Raw genomic sequence first — 24,686 nt, 5'->3', positions numbered from 1 at the left:
TTTACGTGCTTACCAGAAAGAAAGAAACGGAATTTGTTAAATGCCCAAACGATAGCTAAAGCTTCTAATTCAGTAACGGAATAATTTTTTTCAGATTTTGTTAGCACTCGGCTAGCAAAAGCAATGGTTTTCTGAACAGTAATGTCATCTTCTATGGCTTCTTGAAATAAATGGGCACCAAGACCAACTTTGGAAGAATCAGTGCTAAGGCAGATATCTTGTGACAGATCTGGATGAGCTAGTATTGGCGCGTGAAGTAACGCTTCTTTCAAAGAATTGAATTCCAACTGTGCTTGTTCGTCCCAGTTCCAAATAGTATTTTTTCCAGTGAGAGAACAAAGTTTTGGTGTAACTAGAATTTGCATATTCAGAAAACGACGGTAAAAATTTACGAGACCTAGAAAACTGCGGACTTGTCTTTTTGTGGATGGAACAGGAATGGCTCTGATTGCTTCTAACTTTTCTGGATCCGGCTGAATGCCTTCAGAAGAAATAATATGTCCCAAAAACTTCACCTTTGACCTACCGAATTCAGACTTTTCCAAGTTAACTGTAATTCCAGATTCTGCAAAAATACGTAACAAACTGTTGAGGATGCGGTTATGTTGTTCCCATGAAGCTTCTGCTATTAGAATATCGTCCACATATAAAGTGATGTGACGTTTTAAGAACTCAGGTAATATGGAATTTAACCCACGAATGAATGCTGCTGAAGAAATGTTCAAACCAAAAGGAAGTTTCCGAAACTGATAACAAACGCCGAAACAAAGGAAAGCTGTGTATTTTCTGCATTCTGGATGAAGTTCGATCTGATAAAAGCTGGATCTGAGATCAATGGAAGACAACACTTTTACACCATTAAAATTTTGAAGAAGTTCTTCCATCGTCTGCGGCCTGTCTGTTTCAGGAATGATGATAGTATAGATTTGTCTCGAATCTAAAACAAGCCTGATCGATCCATTCTTCTTCTCAACAACATGTAATGGGTTGTTGTATGAGCTTACTGCAGGCTCAATAATGCCCTCGACAAGCATAGATTGTATTTCTGTTCTAACACGGTCCCTATAATGCGCCGGAATTACGTAAGGTCTAACACAAAATTTAGTATGCTCACGAACACGAAATTGGTATTGAAACCCCTTGATTGTTCCTGTTTTGTGAGTAAAAACTGTGGAATGTGCTTGTAAAATCTCAAAAAGGTCCTGCCTATCAGTGTCATTACAATTCTCAATTGTTTGAATTTTATTCTGAATTAACTCATTAATTTCAAATATGCCGTCGATATCATCCCTTTCAGTACTTGCAGAGTGATTGTTGGTGTCTAGTTCCGTAGAAAATTCCGAACTGTTATCTAACAGAAGGTAAAGCCGATTAATTTCCTCATCATGGTTTGAGAGCCAGTCTTCAAATTTCAAAGCTATTGACTTACCTTCTTTCTCTAAACTCATTTCAGCATCGTGAAAGCTTAAGATTGCTTTGTATTCATTCAAAAAGTCTACTCCCAGTATAATTTCCGTCGACAATAATGGAACAATAAGGAAGTTCATAGAGAAGCTGTGGCTTTGACAAAAGAATTCTAAATTGGTTTGTTGGCGTACATCTACACTTTTTCCAAAGATTGCACCTTGTAATTTAATCTTACGTAACGGAAGTGTGGGGCAATCGTTCGATTTGTTGCATTTGCTAAAAGCTGTTTCACTAATTACTGAAATGGGACTGCCAGAGTCAAGTACTGCCGTAAATTTTACGTCATTTACAGTAATGTGAATCACAGGATATGCAATGGTGTTACGTGTTACGTCGTGTTCCTGGAGTAAGATGTCCCTAATGTCTTCCATTTTTACGTAATTACTAGCTACGGCAGCTGCGTCATCAGTTTCATAAGTACGTCTTGTGGCTGCCAGTGGTGTGAGTCATCGCCTATTGTCTCTTTGTTGGCGCGCGTCGTTATTGGGATTTGGAGGCCTAACTTCCACAAATTCGCCTTGCCGAGAGGGCCCAGCTCTGTTTAAATCTCGCCAGTTCTGATGCAATTCAGGTCTGTCGTTACGATCATATCGTCTGTCGTCATGTCGGTAGATTCCATAGTTTCTTTCTTGTCGGTCACGTGGTGGAGAATTTCTCCTTGAATCGTAACTACGCGCTGGACCGTTGCGTCTAAAGTTATTCTGTCTCCCTTGATAATAGTTATTTTGGTTCCCATATTGTCTGTTTCTCTGATTGTCTCTGTGATAGTCATTACTGCGGAGAGGTGATCTTTCCCTGTAACTATTACTCTGCCAGTGGTTGTCATATGGGTGGTGTCTGTTTTGGTCACGATTTACGTTGTAAGAATAGGTTTGTCGTGGCCATTTATTGTTTCTGTCGTCACGGAATTGTGACGGATGTGACCTGTAGTGATTGTTTTCCTGTTTTCGCATCCCGCGACTGTCTGTGTCAATTTCCAGTTCTTGTAACAGTCCCTGAAAAGCTTCAATGTCGTCTTTGCAACGTCCTGCTAAAATAATATGTCTCAAATGTTCGGGCAGTTTGATTAAGCAAATGCGGATGAGTTCTGAGGGGCTGTATGGGTTTGATAGGTACTGATTCTTGTGCAACATGTCTTCAAAATATTTGACAAGACTGGAAAATTCAGATTGTTCAAAGTGTTTCATCATCATGATGCTATGTTTTACGCGATCTTGTGTAGCTTGTGACCAATATGCTGAGAGGAACGCATGGTAAAATTCTCCTTCACTGTGACAATCGTGAATGACCGATCGCATTCTTACAGCTGGTTCATTTTCTAAGTAGCCACACATAAATTCTAACCTGTGCTCCAATGACCAGTTGGGAGGGAAACAATGAGAGAATTGATGGAGCCATGCTTGTGGATGAATGTCGTTGCCAGAATTCTTAAATGTTTTGAATTTACGTGTAGTAATGAACAGCTTATAGTCAAAATCATCGTGTCGGCGAGTAGCATGTCGGTCATTGTCACGTCGTTTCGGCGGTTCCATCTCAAAATTCGGTGTACCTTGCCAATTTCTTTCATAATTACCGAAATGCCCTGTGCTATTTTTTTGTGGCTTATCCGTATTTCTAAGTTCCTCTTCCCGCGTTGGAGCGCGAGTATCCTCTGAAATATGTAATTCTTGTATTACCTGTGTCAGCTGATCTTGTAATTCCCGCATTTCTCTTTTGTACTGTGTGTTGATTTGATTTTGATTTTGTTTGAATTTTCTTATTTGTTCATAGTCTTCTGTGTCAGTGAAGGCTACGGGTCTTGTGTCATTCAGATCATCATCTACCTTTGTAGATAAGTTAGTGACCTGATCCGAAAGTTCAGCTACTTTCTCCGATAATGAACTAATTTCCTCCATGTGTCTTTCTACTGTGTCCTTTAAGTTTTCCTGAGTTTTTGCAAGTTGCGTTACCGAATCGGTAGATGCAACTGAGTCAATTTTAGCTTGCAAGGTGTCGTGATTTTCATGAACAATAGTTTGCAGTTCTTTTATGGCTGCTTCATGATTCTGTAATGCATTTTCATGACGCGAAAAAATAGGTTGGAAATGCTCACAAATTTGTGTTTTTACGTCATTACAGACCTTTTGACATTTCGATTCAATGTTATGTAACTCAGCAGTTAAATCTTCACGTGTTTGTTCAAGTGTGGTGTCTAACTTTTGAAGCTTTTGCTGTGTTTGTCTCTGATTTTGTTCCATTGTGTGTAACTGTTGCTGTGTTTGTTTCTGGTGTTGTTCCATTGTGTCTAACTTTTTAAGATTTTGTTCCATTGTGTCTAACTTTTGAAGATTTTGTCCCATCTGTTGCATTAATTGTAATAACAATGCATTAGTGTCTGGAATCTGTTCCTCTACGCTTTTCGGCAGTGCATTTGCACCAGCAACATTCACATTTTGACAAGCAGAAAATGTGTCTTGACTCATTTGAGAAAACGGTGAGGACGCAAAACCTGAATCTACAGTATTTGCAAAATTGTGTCCTATCATTTCGGATTCCTGAGGCGAGCTGTTGCCGACCGATCGATCGATAATGCTTCCCTGTTCACTACCTGTTTGACTGTCTACGCCATTGTTTGACGCCCGCTCCATTTCTCTATGCACAGTTACCAAATTACTACTTTGAACATTAGTTAACTCATTACACAGTGGCGCTAACACATTGCTTTCGTCTTCACTGTCGTTTCTCATTTTACTTTGGAGCCGAGTGTTACGTTTTTCACACGCCATTATTGTGACAATATTTCACACGATAACACAGAAAAGCACAATTTGAATAGCAAAAATAAGAGAACACATTAACATAGCACTGAAAATAATATGTAGTTAATTGCAGCAGCGAAATTCTTGGCGCAAAGCTACATGCATGCCACAACTGTTTTACTGTACAACAATGAAAGACTGCAACTACAAAGGAGATTCTCTCTACAATTACACACTATCAATAAACAAAAGCTACACTAAATACACAAACTACAAGAAAAAATCAGAAGATTCCAGGTTCGTATCCTGGCAGGGTCGCCATATGAAACGTCCCCTTTGAACAGTTTATACATATGAAATGTCCGCTTAGAACAATTATACAAGCCTGTGCTTAACCTGACACACAATATTATTTTAGCGCAACGCAATCTGACTATCAAAATTCCCTGCAAAAGAATGGCCCTGACAAACATTAAACTATACCTTTCACAAATCACTTACCTCACAAAAATCTTCGCTGCTCGAACTACTGCAATACAGCGAGTGCCACTACTGCCAGCTAAATAAAAGATACAAACTACGGAAGGCACTAACTACTGATAGTCTTAGCAAATGAAAGATTCTAATAGAGAACAAACAATGTATTTACCTCAAGATTCATAATATATACAGCAGTTCATGACATTTTTCAAAACTCCGCCATCTCTCTCCCCACATCCACCACTGCTGGCGGCTCACCTCCAACTGCCCAGCGCTATGCGCTGTTCGCATCCAGCTATAGCAGTTCATGACAACAATGGCAGACAACAATGCAAACTAGCCACATACTGCACACAGCACAGCCAGTGATTTTCATACAGAGAGCGCTACGTAACGTTGCCAATAAGAAAACATAAACAGCAAACTTACATAAAGAAAACATAAACAGCCTACTTACACGGTGTCCTTTTGCTGTGTCGCCTCCCCTACGGAAGGCTCGTCAGTTTGCGTGGCCACCGTTGCGAACTCCTTGTCTCGTGCAAGAGGCGTCTGAGTGGCGGTGTCTTCTCTTGTGGCGGAGTTTTCTTTGGCTGAGCAAAGTTCCTGCGTCAGCACAGCAACCTGCCGCCGAGCCTCGCCCAGTTCCGCCAACATGGCCGCCCCCTATTCCGCCATGGCAGATTTGAAGGCGGACCTGGTTTCTTGTACAGCGTCCTTTAGACGACTGGAGACGACGTCTTCTGTACAAGAGACCACCTCTTCATGTGTGGTGGTCTCTTGCTTCTGCGTCTTCTTCTTCACCGGTCCGCGCCAATTCCTCTTGTAGGCGAAGGAACGGGCGATCGCCGCCGGTGCGCCGCCGCAGTTGACGCAGGTACAAGGGGTGTCCTTCGCCTTCTTGCAGTCGCGTGTGTCATATGCTTCCGCACACTTCAAACAGGCAACTGCGCCGCTGCGGTGCTTGGCGACGTGCGCTGCAGTCTTCTTCTTCTTGTTGCCGGACGTTCCTGCTAGCGGCCTTATATCTCTGCTTGACCGCTCTCCGCTTCCCGCGGCCAGCCAATCACGCGCCCGCGGAATCGCCCGATGCGCCTGGATCGGCCGGTGGTGGGGGGGACGCGTACGTGGGGTTCGAGTCCCGGCGTCCATCTCTGTTTGCTCATTCTGCGGCCCTTGGACTGTCACTAATCAACCCTCTCAGCACAGCCTGGTAGCCTGCAAACAGGAAAATCAGAGAAGAGCGTTCCGTTCCACCAAGGGCCACGGACGGAGCAGACAGGGACGGACGCCGGGACTCGAGCCCCGCTCAGTCGTTCCCCCCACCACCGGCCGATCCAGGGGCATCGGGTGATTCCGCGGGCGCGTAATTGGCCGGCCGCAGGAAGCGGAGAGCGGTCCAGCAGAGATATAAGTCCGCGACCGATGATACCCCGACTCTTCGCCTGAAGATGGTGGAGACGCATTCCATCGAAAATTTGCTACGAGACGACGATGCTACTCGGCTGACGACCCGTGAAGACTTCATATAAGAGTAATTCGTGTTAGGTTCACCTGTTCAGAAGTAAATTTATCAGTGCTGTCAGGCACAATTGTGCTTCTAGCAATTTCACTTTCATAGGGCGATGCAAAGTGTGTACAACATTGCTTCCTTCTTCCAGTAAAATATTGTGCTTTATCCTGTAAAACATTGTGGTGTATCTAAACCTTTCTTTCAGGCAAAACACACAGATTTACCAGGCACATTAGCTCCTACCTTAACACTCATTCATTTATCAGTATGCTATGATCTCTCGTACGTTGACTTTAAACGACCTTGTATCACATCATTTTCTGGGAGCAACAAATAACTTAAATAAATTAATGAGTAAATGAATATACATACAAATTAAGGTTGGGAATGAAGTCCTATGCTTCTTGACAGAGCGTAGGGGAACGATGCAGGAGACCGGCATCGCCGTACTAGGCAAGGTCCTAATGGAGATGGTATGCAGTTGCCCTCCTCCGACCGTAATGGGGAGGAATGATGACGATGAAGAATACACAACACCCAGTGATCTCCGGGCAGGTGAAAATCCCTGCCGAGAATCGAACCCGGGACCCCACGCTCGGGAAGCGAGAACGCTACCGCGAGACCACGAGCTACGGACAGATTAAGGTTAGAGATTCGATTTTATTGTTACTTCTAACCTGAGGTTGGAACTGCAAATTGATGAAAATTGTCCTGCAGTGACAAATTAATGGATGAGTCTAATGAAGAGAGACTAAAAGTAATCCTAGTGGAACCGATAATAAGAAAATACAGGATTACTGAAAATATTTAGGGAGATCAGAATATAAATATATATGTTACGCGAAATTTAACTTGAGGAAATATTTTTACAATTAATGATAAATTTATGGAAACAGACAGACACACACACACACACACACACAACAAGATGATAATAAAAGTATAATCAGAATATATATTCAGCACGCGGGCACGCACACGCGTGCACTTGCGCTGTGGCTGCCTAAGTGTGCGGACGCTCTGTGCTGACGCTCCTGATTTTGTAGCGATCGGTTGCGAGGGTTCATGCATTTGTCTACTCGCCTTGCGTGTTCTCGCTAACCAACGTTTTCTCTGGCTGGCTGGCTCTAAGCACTATGGGACTCAACTTCTGAGGTCATTAGTCCCCTTGAACTTAGAACTAATTAAACCTAACTAACCTAAGGACATCACACACATCCATGCCCGAGGCAGGATTCGAACCTGCGACCGTAGCGGTCTCGCGGTTCCAGACTGCAGCGCTTAGAACCGCACGGCCACTTCGGCCGGCCAAACGTTTTCTCTCTTTCTTTCAGAGTCGACATCTGCCTGCAAAGGCCTTTAGCGACTGTTACGGCAAAATGCACGTGGTGTGACCCCACACTCTGAGAAAGCAAAATCTGTCGTGTCTTAAAGAGGCAAAATTGTCGTGTTGGGGGTTACGACATGGAGGAGGAGCTGGAACGAGACGATCGCTCCGACGAGACGCAGGGTGCGGCAGATAGCGGTCTAAGGGAAGTTACCCGGTGACGGCAGCGTCCGGCCCCCCACCACCGACGAGGACGACGAGTGAGAGTGTTGCTCGCGGGCGCCGGACGGACGCGGAAATTTCCGCGAACGGACGGCGCCGCGCCCGCACACTCTCTGTGCCGAGGCGACGCATCGAGCCGCCGATCCCCCTGACAAAGGAGGAATTTGCCGCCGCCATAGCCATGTTGACTCCCGAGGAGAGTTGCATCTGCATGCAACGTCTGGCTATGGGAACCGATGCGGACAGGGTGGAGGTACTGACGAGACTCCGGTCCCTGGTACCTGTGAGTCGCGACAGGCAACTACCTGTCGCAGTTGCCACGACAGCTGCCGCGCCAGCAGTCGCACCAGCCGTGGTAGCTACAGAAGCCGCCACGTCCTCACCAACGTCCAGGCTGGCAACACCCAACGAGCCTGCCGAGGTCGAGCAAACCTCACGGAAGCGCGCCGTAGAGGACACTCCCTCTCCCCAGGCAAGTTCCGGTCGCGCCAGGCGGAAGAAGAGGAGGATACGTCGCAGGACGACGACCGCATCGCCGAGGAAGCCTGACGAAGAAGGCTTCATCGCGCCCTCCCGGCGTCACATAGCGAGAGGCAGGTCGTTTGGACCGGTGACGCCGGAACAGGTCAAGGCTGCAAACCGGTTTGCAGATCCACCGGAAGTAGCCGAGACCGACGGGGACGGGTCCACACCGACTACGGCGACGTAACCGCCCCGCCGCCCGCCGCTGAATACCATCCATTGGAGTGAGGGCTATAGCGAGCTCAGAAAGAAGCTCTACTCCGTTGCAAAATCGCGGAAATGATCGCGGAGACCGACACTTACAAGGTCAGAGCAGAGTGCATAGAGGACCATGCGAAACTCATGCAACTCTTTGAGACCGAGAAGCGGAACTGCTTCACGCAGACCACGGAGCAACTGAAACAGCTGAAGGTCGTTTTTCGTCACCTGCTGCTGAAGATGGAACCGGCGTTCCTACGGCGGCAGCCAGACCCGCCACGTCGGCCTGATGAGGTCGCGCAGGACCCACAGGGACATGCTCTTGTTCCTTGTGGTTTTAGTCGACAATGTGGACAACCGGAAAATTTTTCAGGTTGAAAACATTGCCGACTTCGACGTGAAAGTCGAGCCACTCCGCTAAAGGCAGACGAGCCCAGTGCTTCAACTGCCAGCGCATGGACCACGTGGCAAAGTTTTGCAGGATGCCTGTCTGCTGCTGCAAGTGCGACGAGGAGCACCCGTCGCGGGACTGGCACAAGAAGAAGGAAGACCGACCGACGTGCTGCAACTGTGGCGGGGTCCACGTCGCCTGTTACTGGGGATGCGCCGCATTCGAGAGCGGGAAGCGCGCCATCCGCGTGAACCCGAGCCGCAACTTCGCGGACGTTGCTAAGAGGAAGCCGGCCGCCCCCTCCGAGAGGCCAGGGCCGCTCGCAGGGGAAGCCGCACACACATCAACAAGATGATGATAAAAATATAATCAGAATATATTTTCAGTTTATATGCAGATATCATTCATTTGGTGTGTTGAAAATGACCAGAGAAATGGTGTTCGTCTAGTTTGATCTGTTGCCTTCGTTTGCGAGTCTTCATTATTCATTCTGATGACGGAAGGAGTTCATGTTTTTATTCACCTTACTGAACTTGGTATCAGCGCATCAATGAGAGCGTGTAGGAGGTAGTGTCCTTTTGCCAGGTCTAGCCCTCTTAAGGAGCATTGTGATTATCCTAACTTGAGTAAAGTAGTTGTCTTTCTTTCTGAATGTTTTTGAGGTTTAGATTCTTAATTTGTTCCCGAGTAAACATCCTTGTGACTGTTGTTCAAAGTGATATGGAATTAGTATCAATCCACTTGGAGGGTCATACAATTTGTTAAAAGTGGCTTTTTGAATTACAATTTCTGGTACCGCGCGCCGCAGAATTTGAATCCGCGCCAGACGTCGTGGACGTCGAAGACCCATAGAGGTCTCTGCACCATCGCGCCGTAAGCTGTGGCGGCGCGCGCCTCCTGGCCCGCTTTTAGTGTGAGGGCGCCACAGTGGAACGCGTGGTCCCAGCGGCCAATAGCGGCACCCCCGATAGCGTACCTAAACGCCGGCCACTCGTTCAGCCAGTCAATCATCGTAGGTCGTACCACTCGCTTCTTCCGGCTCCTGGATTTCTCCCTTACCGTCTGCGCCCGTCCTGTCTGCCTCACCCCCACCCTCACCAACCTTGGCCTCACCATTGACCGTCAACTCACCTGGATCCTTCATCTCCGTTCCATCCAATCCACAGCCCACAACCACCTCCGACTCCTCAAACTCCTCCCTGGCCAGACATGGGGGTTGCACCCCTCTACCATCCTCCAAACCTACAAATCCTTAATCCGACCCATCCTCTGTTATGCCAGTCCCGTTTGGATATCTGCCCTCCCCCCCCCCCAAATTCTATAAGGTCCTCCAGATCCTTGAGCGTCATGCACTCCACCTCACCTTCCGTATACGCCTCCCGTCCCCCACGCGGATCCTCTATGACCTCATTCCTTTCCCCCATCTGCTCCTGTTTCTCGAACATATCCGCATACTCTACACCTCCCACCACCTTGATTCCCCTCACCCCCTGGTTGTTCCTCTCCTCTCCCATCCCCGCCCCCTGCCACGTTTTCACTGTTGTGTCCCCCCTACCCTCCATCTCTACACCCTTTATCTCCTTTCCCAAGGTGGCTTCCATTAGCTCCCCCTCCCAGATGATGCCCTCTTTATATCCCTTCTATCAACTCTGATCCTCACCGCCACTCCTTTCCTCCGTCCTTTCCCTGGGCTCCCTCTCCCCCCTTCCATCCTCTTTTTTCCCCACCTACCCTCTCTCTGCCCTCCTTCCCTCCGCTGACTCCTTTTGCATTTCCCTCCTCTGCCTTTTCACATTCCCTCTCACGTCTGCCCTGCCCCTCACCCCCCTTATGAGTCCTCTCCCTAATTTGTTTCCCCCCTTTTCGTTTTTCCTCTCCTCCCTCCTTGTTTTTCCTCCCATCTGTTCAGTCCCCCCCCAACCCCCACCATCTGCCCTCGGCTATGGTCTGCTATCTTTGTGCCGACATTTTAGTACAGTGTTTACAGTGAGTGTTCAGTGTTTTGTGTCTTCTCCAAAGTGTCGTGAACAGAAACCAGACTGTCGCCATGTTTTTTAATTGTCTGTCTACTATGTTATCTGTCTGTTTCCTGTGTATTTTATTAGCTTTGCCAGCCCTTTGCTTTCTGTTTTAACTTTCCACAATTTTCCGCTGCTTTACAATTTCAGTCACCGTTTTATCGACTGCTATTATTGTTTCTTATCTTCTTCTTACGTTTTAAAAAGTCTGTAGGCTGCAGAGCAGCGTAATAAGCTGCTGCCAGCCCACCCCCTTCGGGGGGAATCGAAATACAATAAAGGAAAAAAAAAGCTCAGCCACTCAGTCTAATCTCGCTTACGTCGGGTTACACCTCGCTTTGTGCTAGACTACTTACTTCCTGGTTCGTGTACGAGTTTCTTTCTTTGTGACTCTGTTGTTCGATCTTGCTGTATTCGTTCCGTCCTACGTTGGTCGTGTCCGTCCTCTCCCGTTGTGTTGTTGTTCGCGGGCCTCTCCGTGGGTCCCGCCGCGCCTTCCGTCTTTGCTACCCCGCGACCGTCCTGGTCGCAGTTACAACACAATTAATTATCTTAACCTAGTGAAATATAGATTCCAGTGCCGTAAAATTCTGAACTGATGTGCAGAATGTTTTGATCCACTACAAGTAAGACAACGGCAATTTATTATTCTTGGGTTATTTGTGTGCATGTGTGACACTTGACTCTATGGGGCAGGAAGTGACTTAAATCCGCGAACTGTGATTTATAAGTTTCACGAGATGATGAGCAGTTCACCTGTTATTCACTATGGACGAATTAACCGCAATCGTAGTTCTTTGTTGCTCGATACTATGTCTTAGACGGCACTGTTGACGCATAGACAAATAAATATTCTTTACTTCAAGTCTATGGTCAAATATGTTTTATTTCGTCAGACTACGATCATCTTCAGATCTGCAGAAAAATATGGGAAAAACACAAATACAACTAGCACATTTCCTACAGCTTAAAACAATAAAATAGACAATGGTGAAAAGTATTACTGACATAAAAGTGCATTTGTGCGCTTTAAATATGATGAGACATACCTGTTTCATAAAAACATGTCCTGATATATTGGAGCTATAGTCGCATCGTCAAATACTAAGTACAAAATCAGCGTCAGCATCGTCAAACATATATAATAATGTGCGTGTAATTCTGCGTGTATAGTAGAATTTTTGCCTGAAAGAAAGGTTTAGATACACCACAATGTTTTACAGGATAAAGCGCAATATTTTACAGGGAGAAGGAAGCAGTGTTGTACATAACTGATTTTGCCCTATGAAAGTAAAATTGTTAGAAGCACAGTTGCGCCAGACAGGACTGATAAATTTACTTCTGAGCAGGTGAACCTATCACGAATCACTCTGATAGCCAGCTCAGGAGTATTGACTGAATATGAATTAGATAGAAATTTCACGTTAATCTGTACGATGCCATGATTGTCAATTTAACCCTACCTCAGCTATGGGCATACATGTGTCCCTAGCAGGTAAAGCACACGTACAACTATGGGCATTCATGTATGCTCGCCAGGTAGAACGACCAGATGGCTGAGGGCATTCATGTATGCCCAGCAGGCAGGAAGGCCTGACATTGGGCCGTGCACAATAGAATGGCGACTTGCTGTCGTCCGCATGTCAATATTCCTACCAACGCCACCGTTAACTGCTCTTCCTTGTAATGTCAGAAAGAGCTACAACTTTCACTGTCCCTGGTTCCTTTCAGCTTGTGAGTGGATCGAATACATACAATTTGATTACACAATATATACAAGACAAATGACACAAATAAATATAATCTGAAGGGCATGAATTATCCTACAGAACTGATGCATCAGATGTCACTAAAGGTCCAGCAAAATTCTTCCAGTTTCTCAGCAGTTCTTGCGGCCATACCACACAGAAACCGGCATACACGGCTAAGTAACTGTAATTTTATTTCCTGGTCTACAAAGTGCACATGATACAAACATATGTATTGTGAAATATGTATGAGTTATTCTACAGAAATGACATATACCATGTTGAAACAGGCGAACAGTGTAGCAAAATACGTGCGTTTCTCAATAACTCACACGGCCACACGAAACGGGAAGCGTTACGCATGTCTAAGTAACTGTGCCCAAGAAAATCTCATTTTATTTCCTAATCTACAAAATACGTATGAAACAAACACACATAGTGTGAAAGGGGATGGATTATTCTAAGTAAATCACGCATCAGATGTTGCAAAAGGAGAGAATTGCAGCGAAATAGATGCAGTATCTCAGCAACAATCTCTGCCATGCGTAACAGAAGACATCCGAGTTTTGGGCGTCTTCGATAGGAAATGTTCGCTTTAAATCCTTATGTCTTGAGACACGTTAAAGGGCACATATATTTCTGGTGTGAATCTGAAGTTACAGAATTTTCCAATCATAAATGGAAACGTTCGCACCATTTATCTAATCTAACTATTCCTCAACCCCAGATTAACTTGTAACAGAAAGATTGGATTAGTTTTTTTATGGTTATCAAAAAATTAAACCACTGTGACAGTACACTGTGATACTGATTTCATAAAAAATATTATTGAAGAGTGGTTCAATGTCCAGTGGAACGTGCAATGGACACGGACTGCACAGATCAATGAGCCGAGTCGGCTGCCCGCCAACACGAGGTGCACAGTACCTTTGCCCCTTTTAGCTGGTGGGGCAGGATTAACGTTCGGGGCTAGCAGCTGCGAAAGGGTTAACCACGCGTAGAAGTCTAGAAGTACATGATACGGAGGGCATTTAGAGAGTACCCCAAGAACACTTTTAGTTATTTCAACCTCCAGGACCATTGCTTGCAATAACACTAACTGAACATCGTTTTCCCACTGGGAATGGGTTACATCTCTGTAAGAAACCATATAGAGTCCCATGGCATTTGAAAAATGTCATGTAAGAGTTTATAGACCAACAACTTCAAGAAGGCATCGCTGAAGAAGTAAAAGCGATTAGTATGCACCTGTCATCATTGCACCATAGAAACTGTAAGTTGGCAGTTACTATCACTGTTTCTACCAGAATAGGATTGCATACGTCTAACCTGTGCCTAATAGGACAAAGATCTTAGATAATCTTGGCCAGAGTCATTATTTTACAACAACAGATCTGTGAATTGGAAACCATGAATTAGAGGTATCGCATGAAGATCATAAGAAAACAGCATTTTCTGGTTATTATCAGTACCTACACTCCAAACCTCTCCTGCGAAACTTTCGGAACTAACCCTCCTGGCGCGCGACTGCTACGGTCGCAGGTTCGAATCCTGCCTCGGGCATGGATGTGTGTGATGTCCTTAGGTTAGTTAGGTTTAAGTAGTTCTAAGTTCTAGGGGACTGATGACCACAGATGTTAAGTCCCGTAGTGCTCAGACCATTTGAACCATTTAACCCTCCTGGAAGAAAGGATATTGCGGAGTCTCGGTCCGCCACACAGTTTTAACCTGCCAGGAAGTTTCATACCAGCGCACGCTCCACTGCAGAGTGAAAATTTCACTCTGGACACATCCCTCAGGTTGTGGCAAAGCTATCGTTCCGCAATATACTTTGTTCCAGGAGTGCTAGTTCGCAAGTTTCGCAGAGAGCTTCTGTAAAGTTTGGAAGGTAGGAGATGAGGTACTCCTGGAATTCAAGATGCGGGAACGGGTCGTGAGTTGTGCTTGGGTAGCACAGTCGGTTGAGCACTTGCCCGTGAAAAGCAAAGGTCCCGAGTTCGCGTCCCGCTCCGGCTCACAGTTTTTATCTGCCGGGAAGTTTCATATGAGCGCACACATTGCTGCAAAACCGAAAATTTCATTTTGGAAAAAGAAAGATGTTTTCCTTATTTCAAATACTGTGAAATTGTCTTAAAAAAAGAAAAAAGCTCAGTGGTAACGTGTAACCAAAGTGGTTAGGGTAAAAAATAAAGAAAGTGGTAACGTCTTTAAAAAAAGTGGCGCATTGGTTAATGATAAATAATAATAACAAGGGGTAGCGTTAAAAAAGTGGAAGATCCGGGTTCAAATCTCTCTCATACCCCACTTATTTTTCACAAAATTATGAACTGTCCGTCCGGTAACTGGCGTATCTGTACAGAAATGTATAACGAAGGGACCTTCAGACGTACGGACCTCCTATTTGCTCTGCACAAGTACGTGTGTTATGCCTCTTGCGTTCCATTTTGGAAGGTTTGACTCTTGAATTCCTTCGTTCTCAAATAATTCACACCAGTTTGTTGTTTTCAAATTCTGTGAGAGATCTATGAGGCATCTCGCTTGCTCTCACCATTCATCACACATACTTGCGACGGTAATACACTACTGGCCGTTAAAATTTCTATACCACGAAGATGACGTGCTACAGACGCCAAATTTAAACGACAGGATGAAGATGCTGTGATATGCAAATGATGAGCTTTTCAGAGCATTCACACAAAGTTGGCGGCGGTGGCGACACCTACAACGTGCTGACATGATGAAAGTTTCCAACTGATTTCTCATACACAAACAACAGTTGACCGGCGTTGCCTGGTGAAACGTTGTCCTCGTGTAAGGAGAGAAAAGGTCGGATTGTAGCCTATCGCAATTGCAGTTTATCGTATCGCGACATTGCTGCTCGCGTTGGTCGAGATCCAATGAATGTTAGCAGAATATGGAATCGGTGGGTTCAGGAGGGTAATACGGAACGCCGTGCTGAATCCCAACGGCCTCATATCACTATCAGTCGAGATAACAGGCATCTTATCCACATGGCTGTAACGGATCGTACAGCCACGTCTCGATCCCTGAGTCAACAGGTGGGGACGTTTGAAAGACAACGACCATCTGCATGAACAGTTCGACGACGATTGCAGCAGCAACTATCAGTTCGGTGACCATGGCTGCGGTTACACTTGACGCTGCATCACAGACAGGAGCGCCAGCGATGGTGTACTCAACGACGAACCTGGGTGCACGAATGGCAAAACGTCATTTTTTCGGATGAATCCAGGTTCTGTTTACAGCATCATGACGGTCGTATCCGTGTTTGGCGACATCGCTGTGAACGCACATTGGAAGCGTGTATTCGTCATCGCCATACTGGCGTATCATCCGGCGTGATGGTATGGGGTGCCATTGGCGACACGTCTCGGTCACCTCTTCTTTGCACTGACGGCTCTTTGAACAGTGGACGTTACATTTCAGATGTGATACCACCCGTGGCTCTACCTTTCATTCGATCCCTGCGAAACCCTACATTTCAGCAGGAAAATGCACGACCGCATGTTGCAGGTTCTGTACGGGCCTTTCTGGATACAGAACATGTTAGACTGCTGCCCTGGCCTGCACATTCTCCAGATCTCTCACCAACTGAAAACGTCTGGTCAATGGTGGCCGAGCAACTGCCTCGTCAGAATACGCCAGTCACTATTCTTGATGAACTGTGGTATCGTGTTGAAGCTGCATGGGCAGGTGTACCTTTACACGCCATCCAAGCTCTGTTTGACTCAATGCCCAGGCGTATCAAATCCGTTATTACGGCCAGAGGTGGTTGTTCTAGGTACTGATTTCTCAGGATGTGTGCACCCAAGTTGTGTGAAAATGTAATCACATGTCAGTTCTAGTGTAATATATTTGTCCAATGAATACCCGTTTATCATCTGCATTTCTTCTTGGTGTAGCAATTTTAATGGCCAGTAGTGTATATTCCTACCACATGATTCATATTCTATAACCAGTGCATAGTGTTACAATTGCCAAGACCACAGAAGAATAACAGACTTGTCAATGACCGGAGTGATAGTTCACAAAGTTGTATAAAAAAAGTGGGTCACAGGGGAGATTTGAACACTGTTCGACACCGTGACCACACAACCAAGACAGCGTGCTTATTATTGTTTTCATGCTTGACGTGTGTTCAGTTTTTGACTGGCTATCCACTGGGCCATCTTACCACTTGAAGCGTCCCCTTAGAAGAATTATACATGACTGTGCTTAAACTGACACACAGTACTTTTAGCGCAACGCAATCTGACTTTCAATAATCCCTACAAAAGAATGGCCCTGACTAACAATAACCTATACCTTTCATGAATCACTTACTTCACAAAAATCTTCGTTACTCAAACTACTGCAATACAACGTGCGCCAATACTGTCAGCTGAATAAAAGATTCTAACTACTGAAGGCACTAACTACTGATAGGCATAGTTAGCAAATGAGAGATTTGATAGAGAACAAACAATGTATTTACCTTAATAGTGTTCAAAAGTCATAATATACATAGCAGTTCATGACATCCAGTCTTACAAATTTACTGTCCCTGATGGACACACGTCCAGATCATCCGCTGTCAAAACTCCGCCATCTCACTCCCCACATCCACCACTGCTGGCGGCTCACCTCCAACTGCGCAACGCTACGCTCTGTTAACATCCAGCTGCCCAACACTACAATAGCAAACAACAATACAAACCAGCCACAGACTGCACACATCACAGCCAGTGATTTTCATACAGAGCGCTACGTGGCGTTACCAATAAAAAACCTGAACAGCCTACTTTCACATTAAATGTGAGGGGGTGCGATGGGGAGTTCCCCTTGTTAGCATTGACTACATTAACTTGTGACTTATGAGGAGCTGCTCGACCACTATGCCACAGTCATTGAGCTACCTGGAATGCTGATAGCACTTCGGCACCCACGAAACATTCCACCGCAATCCTCCACGGTCCCTGTCCACCAGTGAACGAGGTAATTATTTTGAACAAATAGTTCACGATCCCACTCGAAGCGTAAATGGTTGCGAAAGCATACTTGGCATCTTAGCAACAAATAATCCTGGACAAATAGTGAGTATCGTGACGAATATAGGGAATAGCGACCACAAGGCACTAGCTGCTTTGATGAATGCCGTAATTCCTACAACCATCAAAAAGAAACCCAAAGTATATCTGTTTAAAAAAGCTGATAAATATGCTCTTAACGCCTTTTTAAGAGACAGTTTGCACTCGTTCCTATCTGATCATGTAAGCCTAGAAAAGTTGGGAATGATTTCAAAGAAATAGTATCGACAGCAATTGAGAGATATATGCTATATAATTTAATAAGTGATGGTACTGATCACTCATGGTACACAAAACGGGTTAGATCGCTGTTGAAGTAGCAGCGAAAAAAGCATGCCAAATTTAAAAGAACGCAAAGTCTCCAAGACCGGCAAAGTTTTGCAGAATTTCGAAATATACTGCCTACTTCAATGAGAGATGCTTTCAATAATTTGCACAACGAAATTCTGTCTTGAAATATGGCAGAAAACCGAAAGAGATTCTGGTCATTCATATAAAGCACACCAGTGGCAAGACGCAATTAATACCTTCACTGCGCGATGACAACGGTGAAGTCACTGATGACAGTGCCACTAAAACAGATTATTAAGCAAGATTTTCCGAAACTCCTTCACCAAAGAAGACGAAGTAAATATACCTAAATTCCAGTCAAGAACAACTGCCAAATTGAGAATCATAGAAAAAGATATCCTCCGTGTCGCAAAGCAGCTTAAATCACTTAATAAAGGCAAGGCTTCCGCTCCAGATTGTATACCAGTCAGGTTCCTCTCAGTGTATGCTGATACAATAGCTCCATATTTAGCAGTTATATACATCCTCTCACTCACCGTAAGATCCGTACCTAAAGACTGTAAAATCGCTCAAGTCACACCATTACTCAAATAGGGAAGCAGGAGTAATCCGTTGAATTACAGGGGTACTAAAAGAAATCCGTAAAATTTCGATTACGCGATAAGTCACACAAATCTGAAGGCTGTGAAATCAACTAAATACTTAGGGATTACAATTACAAATACCCTAAATTGGAACGATCACATAAGTAATGTTGTGGGTAGAGCAAACCAAAGACTGCGAATCATTGGCAGAACACTTAGAAGGTGCAACAGGTCTACTAAAGAGACTACTTACACCACGCTTGTCCGCCCTATTCTGGAGTACTGCTATAAGGTGTGGGATCCGCATCAAATGGGACTGACGGATGACATCGAAAAAGTACAGAGAAGGGCAGCTCGTGTTGTATTATCGCGAATTCGGGGAGATAGTGCCACAGACATGATACGTGGATTGGAGTGGCAATCATTAAAACAAAGGCGTTTTTCGTTGCGACGGGATCTTCTCATAAAATTTCACTCACCAGTTTTCTCCCCCGATTGCGAAAACATTCTGTTGGCACCCACCTACATAGGGAGAAACTATCATCACGATGACTCCACAGAACATTGCAGCAATTGAAGCCATAGAAAAGGATAACCGCCGAGTGATACTGAATGACATTGCAGCATGTTTATAGATTAGTCATGGGTCAGCACATCACATTGTGCATAATGATCTCAGCTCTGCAAGATGGGTGCTACGGCAGCTGACTCCTGAAATGTGAGAACGACGTGCTGATGCTTGTGAAGAACTTCTTCGGCTCTTTGAACGAGAAGGTGATGGCTTCCTTGCAAGAATCGTTACTGGGTACGAAACCTGGGTTCACTTTCACCAACCGGAAACGAAGCGACCGAGCAAGGAATGGGGCCATTCCTCATCACCAAAACCAAAGAAGTTTCGAACAGAACCATCAGCAGGGAAGATTATGCTGACTCTCTTTTGGGACGAAAAAGGCGTCAATTTGGAGCGTTACATGCCTAGAGGGACCACTGTCACCAGTGTATCATGCACAGATCACCTAAAAATCATCTGCGGCCTGCAATCAAATCAAAGCGACGTGGATTGCTGTCAGCAGGTGTCCTTTTGCAACATGACAATGCAAGGCCCCATACTGTCCGTACAACAGTTGCAAAAATCACAGACCTACATTTTGAATGTCTTCCTCATCCACCATACTCACCAGACCTTGCCCCAAGTGATTTCCATATGTTTGGACCACTCAAAAATGCAATGGGAGGAAATAAGTTCCATCCTGATGAAGAGGTACGCCACGCGGTCCATGAGTGGTTGCGCGGACTACCAAAAGAATTTTTTTCTAAAGGAATTTATGCACTTTGTAAGTGCTGGAGGACTTGCTTTGAGCGTGGGGAAGATTTGAAAAGTGATACAGCTCTGTACCACTTCTGCACAATAAATAATATTTAAAAAATATTCAAGGTTTTCATTTGACTCACCCTCGTACATACAAATCGCTTGTCACAAATGTTAGGCGGGTTTTGAGCCACAAGTATTCCACATTTTGTTCCAAGAAAAGCATCCCAGATCGTGTAGTATTATTTTACTCACACCCTGTGTTTCCTAGCAGCGAGAGCAGTCAGTGTTCATCATATCTGTGGAAACAATGACAGATTTGGAGCGGAGAATGAATCAGTCTAATTTTCATACATGACACATCAGTTTGAATCGTGTTCAAGTAAGGCAGCTGTCATTACCGAACCCAAATGATACTGCATGTGGTTCACCCTACAATATTCATATCTCTAATGACATGAGCTCATAGATGTCTCTGTCCCAAAATTACTACTTTCACGTTTAATTGATGTTGATGAAATGAAATGATCGTATGGCAATTATTGGCCGGTATATCCCCTTCGGGGTTCGGCCGCCGTATTGTAAATCTTTTTAGTTGACGCCACTTCGGCGACTTGCGTGTCAATGATGATGAAAGAGACACAACACCCAGTCCCCTGCTGCGAATCGAACTCGGACTCTCTTGTGTGGTAGGCGGTTACGCTACCGCTGCGCTGAGGAGACGGACATCGATGTTGCTACAGAGTGTTGGTTTCTAGGGAAAGTGTTAAACAGCGAGATGAATATCCCAGGCTTTTCATAATTTCGTGTATTTCGTATAAAAACTTTAACATAAGTTGGTGTTCACTATCACATGTCACGATGAGAAGCTAATAATAAGTAACGATGTCACTATATAGAAGAAAATGGTAAGAAAGCAACACTCAAGTTTCAAAAATATATTTTTTTATTTACATATTTTAAGGTTGCTTAAAATAATCTCTTACAAGTACTTAGATCGCTCTTGCTTTCCTGCCAGGTCTGTGCGGGAATTCCGTATCTTTCATCGCATCGCCGAGGAAAAGCCATCCAGGCAAAGGTACGCCGCTGTCTTCACGCGCATTCACCTCTGCTGATCTTGAATGCCAGGCAGGATGCAGACCTCGACTAGGTCGTCCAGGGCCTGGCTGATCCTCTGGCGGAAGCGCTCATCTCGCTGGAACGCTTCCTTCACCATAGACGGCCGATCCGTCATGAATCTGTGCATATCGCCGTCCTGTGAAGAAATAAAGATCAATGAACACCTTCAGCTCGATCACTCACACTGCTTCAGGCTTTCTGATTCTCGGTATCACACTAATTAGATTACACTTCGCCAGTTAAAAGGACTTAACGTTTCTATCGTTGGTTAATTCCTCGTGTGAATATAAACTGAAAGATGGTTCAAACGGATCTAAGCGCCATGGGACTTAACATCTGAGGTTATTAGTCCCCTAGACTTATAGGTACGTCAACCTAACTAACCTAAGGACACCATACACATCCGTGCCCGAGGCAGGATTCGAACCTACGACTCTGGCAGCCGTGTGGTTCCGAACCGAAGAGCCTAGAACCGCTCGGCCACAGCTGATAGTTTAGTAAATAAATATTGTGTACCTCGTTCAAAAAAATTGCTCTGAGCACTATGCGACTTAATTTCTGAGGTCATCGGTCGCCTAGAACTTAGAACTAATTAAACCTAACTAACCTAAGGACATCACACACATCCATGTCCGAGGCAGGATTCGAACCTGCGACCGTACCGGTCGCTCGGTTCCAGACTGTAGCGGCTAGAACCGCACAGCCACTCCGGCCGGCTGTTCAAAATTCTCTGTGGGATTGGCAAAGTCCAATTAGACTACAACACGGCCCAGTCACATTAGTTGGACCACCAGTCAAAAGACTGAATAACCAACTTTTGCAGCGCGGACGTGCAGGAGAGAGTATTGAGGTTCTGGGAGACACCGACAGGAATGTGGAGCCATGCGGATTCCAGCGTCGTGATCAGCTGCACTATGTTTCACAGTTGAGGGGCCATGGCGGCAACAGCCCGATATACGCGACCCATAGATTCTCGACTGGATTCAAATCCTGGTGGCTTGTTGGCTAAGGGAGTACGGCAAACTCATCGGAGGGCTTTTCGAACTACGCACGTACTGGGTGATCAAAAATTCACTATAAATTTGAAAACTGAATAAACCACGGAATAATGTAGATAGAGAGGTATAAATTGACACACATGCTTGGAATGACATGGGGTTTTATTAGAATCAAAAAATACAAAAGTTCAAAAAATGTCTGACATGTGGCGCTTCATCTGATCAGAATAGCAATAATTAGGAAAACAAAGTAAGACAAAGCAAAGATGATGATCTTTACAAGAAATGCTCAACACGTCCACCATCATTCCTCAACAATAGCTGTAGTCGAGGAATAATGTTGTGAACAGCACTGTAAAGCATGTTAGGAGTTATGGTGAGGCATTGGCGTCGGATGTTGTCTTTCAGCATCCCTAGAATGTCGGTCGATCACGATACACTTGCGACTTCAGGTAACCCCAAAGCCAATAATCGCACGGACTGAGGTCTTGGGACCTGGGAGACCAAGCATGACGAAAGTGACGGCTGAGCACACGATCATCACCAAACGACGCGCGCAAGAGATCTTTCACGCGTCTAGCAATATGGGGTGAAGCGCCATCCTGCATAAACATCGTACGTTCCAACAGGTGTTTATCAGCCAGGCTGGGGATGATGCGATTCTGTAACATACTGGCGTACCGGTACCTCTCACCCTTCACGGTAGCAGTTACAAACCAGAATCACACATTTCCTCGAAGAAAAAAGGCCCGATAACGGTAGATGTGGTAAATCTAACCCATACCGTGACTTTCTCGACGTGGAATGGAGTTTCCACTACAGTTCTAGGATTTTCGGTAGCCCAAATTCTGCAGTTGTGGGCATTGACAGACCCTCGGAGCGTGAAATGAGCTTCGTCGGTCCACAACACGTTACACAACCAATCGTCATCTTCCGCCATCTTTTGAAACACCCACACCGCAAATGCCCTCCGCTTCACTAAATCGCCAGGTAACAATTCATGATGCCGATGGATTTTGTACGGATAGCATCGGGGGGTACGCCTAAGTGCCAACCAAACAGTAATGTATGGAATGCCAGTGCGACGTGCGACTGCACGAGCGCTGACTTCTCCGTGCATAGACGAACCCGCCACAGTCTCCATTTCTTCCTGAAATGTCTCAGCAGCATTACGCCTTGTGCTCGGTCGGCCACTACGCGGTCTATCGTCTAAACAACCCGTGGCTTCGAACTTCGAAGTCATTCTCGCCACAGTTGCATTTGTCAACGGAACTTTACCCGTTCGAATCCCCTTCCTATGGCGATAGGATCGTAACGCTGAACTAGGACATTCCACATTCTGATAATACAACTTCACTAAAAGCGCCTTTTCAGGTAACGTCAACATGCTGCGACTGCTGGCGCATCTGATTCTCTCTCTCTCTTTTTTTTTACTTTATTGTTATTTTAACATCTGAACAAAACAGGTAGGCTGGCAGCGGCATGCTACGCCGCTCTTCAGCCAGAGAGTTGACAATCACAGTACAAAAAATGGAGAATGAAAATGAACATAGTGACGGGCAAAAAACAGTGGTCACAGTCACACAAAAAACACGGAGCCGTTCACACTCGACGAGAAAGACACTGAAAACACGTTAACACAGCGCACAGAATACTGACGAAACCGATGGCACAAGTGAACGGAGAAGCGTGACGGCGGACACTCAAAACACGAAACGACGTCACACACACGAGACACAGATGGCTATGATCTCCGGCGCGCGAAAGTCCACGTAGCGTGTGCGAGTCCAGGGACCTGCCAAGAGGGGAAGCAGGGTGAGGGTGGGTGGAGAGGGAGGAGAGGGGAGAACAGAGATGCCAATGGCTGAGGAGAGGGGAGGAGGAGTAGAAGGACAGGGGAGGGGAGGCCTGGGGGAGAAGTGGGGAGGAGGGGGGGAGGGATAGAGGGTGCCCAAAGGAACAGATACAGGAAGAGGGAGGGAGGATCAAAGTTGGTAGGAGGGGTAGATGGAGGGGAGGAGGACATCATCAGGGAGGGGGAGCTGGCGGAAGCCACCTTGGGAGAGGGTAAGGAGGTTGGAGAGATGGAGACCGGGTGGGACGTGGGAATACAGGCGTGGCAGCGGCCGGGGGTGGGAGAGGAGCGGGGAGACGAGCGGGTGAGGAGGATCGAGTTTGCGGGAGGTGTACAGGATCCGTATCCTTTCAAGGAAAAGGAGGAGGTGGGGGAAGGGGATGAGATCGTACAGGATCCGCGTGGGGGAGGGGAGACGGATGCGATAGGCGAGGCGGAGAGCATGACGTTCAAGGATTTGGAGGGATTTATAAAAGGTAGGGGGTGCGGAGATCCAAGCCGGATGGGCATAACAAAGGATCTCTCTCTCTCATTACAGCTCCTTTTATACACGATTGTCATGCGCAGTCACTGACGTTTTGCTGTCCAGCGCCATCTGTCGGACATGTTTTGAACTTTTTTTTTGTCATTCCAAGCATGTGTGTCAGTTTTTACCTCGCTGTCTACATTATTTCGTGGTTTATTAAGTTTTAAAATTTATACTGACTTTTTTGATCACCCGGTACATCGCAAGCTGTGTGATACGTTACACTGTCTTGCTGGTGGATGTCATCGTGCCAGAAGAAAATTTAACTGCATGTAGGGGGGCTCACGCTCCCCAAG

General features: G+C 45.7%; 1 protein-coding gene across 1 annotated transcript in view; it reads right to left on the bottom strand.

Moving 5' to 3' along the window:
• Positions 1-20,894: 20,894 nt before the first annotated feature.
• Positions 20,895-24,686, bottom strand: part of LOC126158250 (uncharacterized) — a 62,914-nt gene continuing 59,122 nt past the window's right edge. The window contains exon 3 of the mRNA XM_049916429.1: positions 20,895-21,147. Coding sequence (XP_049772386.1) covers positions 20,995-21,147 — 153 coding nt within the window. The 3' untranslated portion in view covers positions 20,895-20,994. The remainder of the gene's footprint in view (positions 21,148-24,686) is intronic.

This window comes from Schistocerca cancellata, chromosome 2 (genome assembly GCF_023864275.1).
Source record: "Schistocerca cancellata isolate TAMUIC-IGC-003103 chromosome 2, iqSchCanc2.1, whole genome shotgun sequence".
Classification (NCBI taxonomy): Eukaryota; Metazoa; Arthropoda; class Insecta; order Orthoptera; family Acrididae; genus Schistocerca; species Schistocerca cancellata.
Note: the sequence above shows the minus strand (reverse complement) of the source record. Positions and strands in the feature narration are given on the sequence as shown.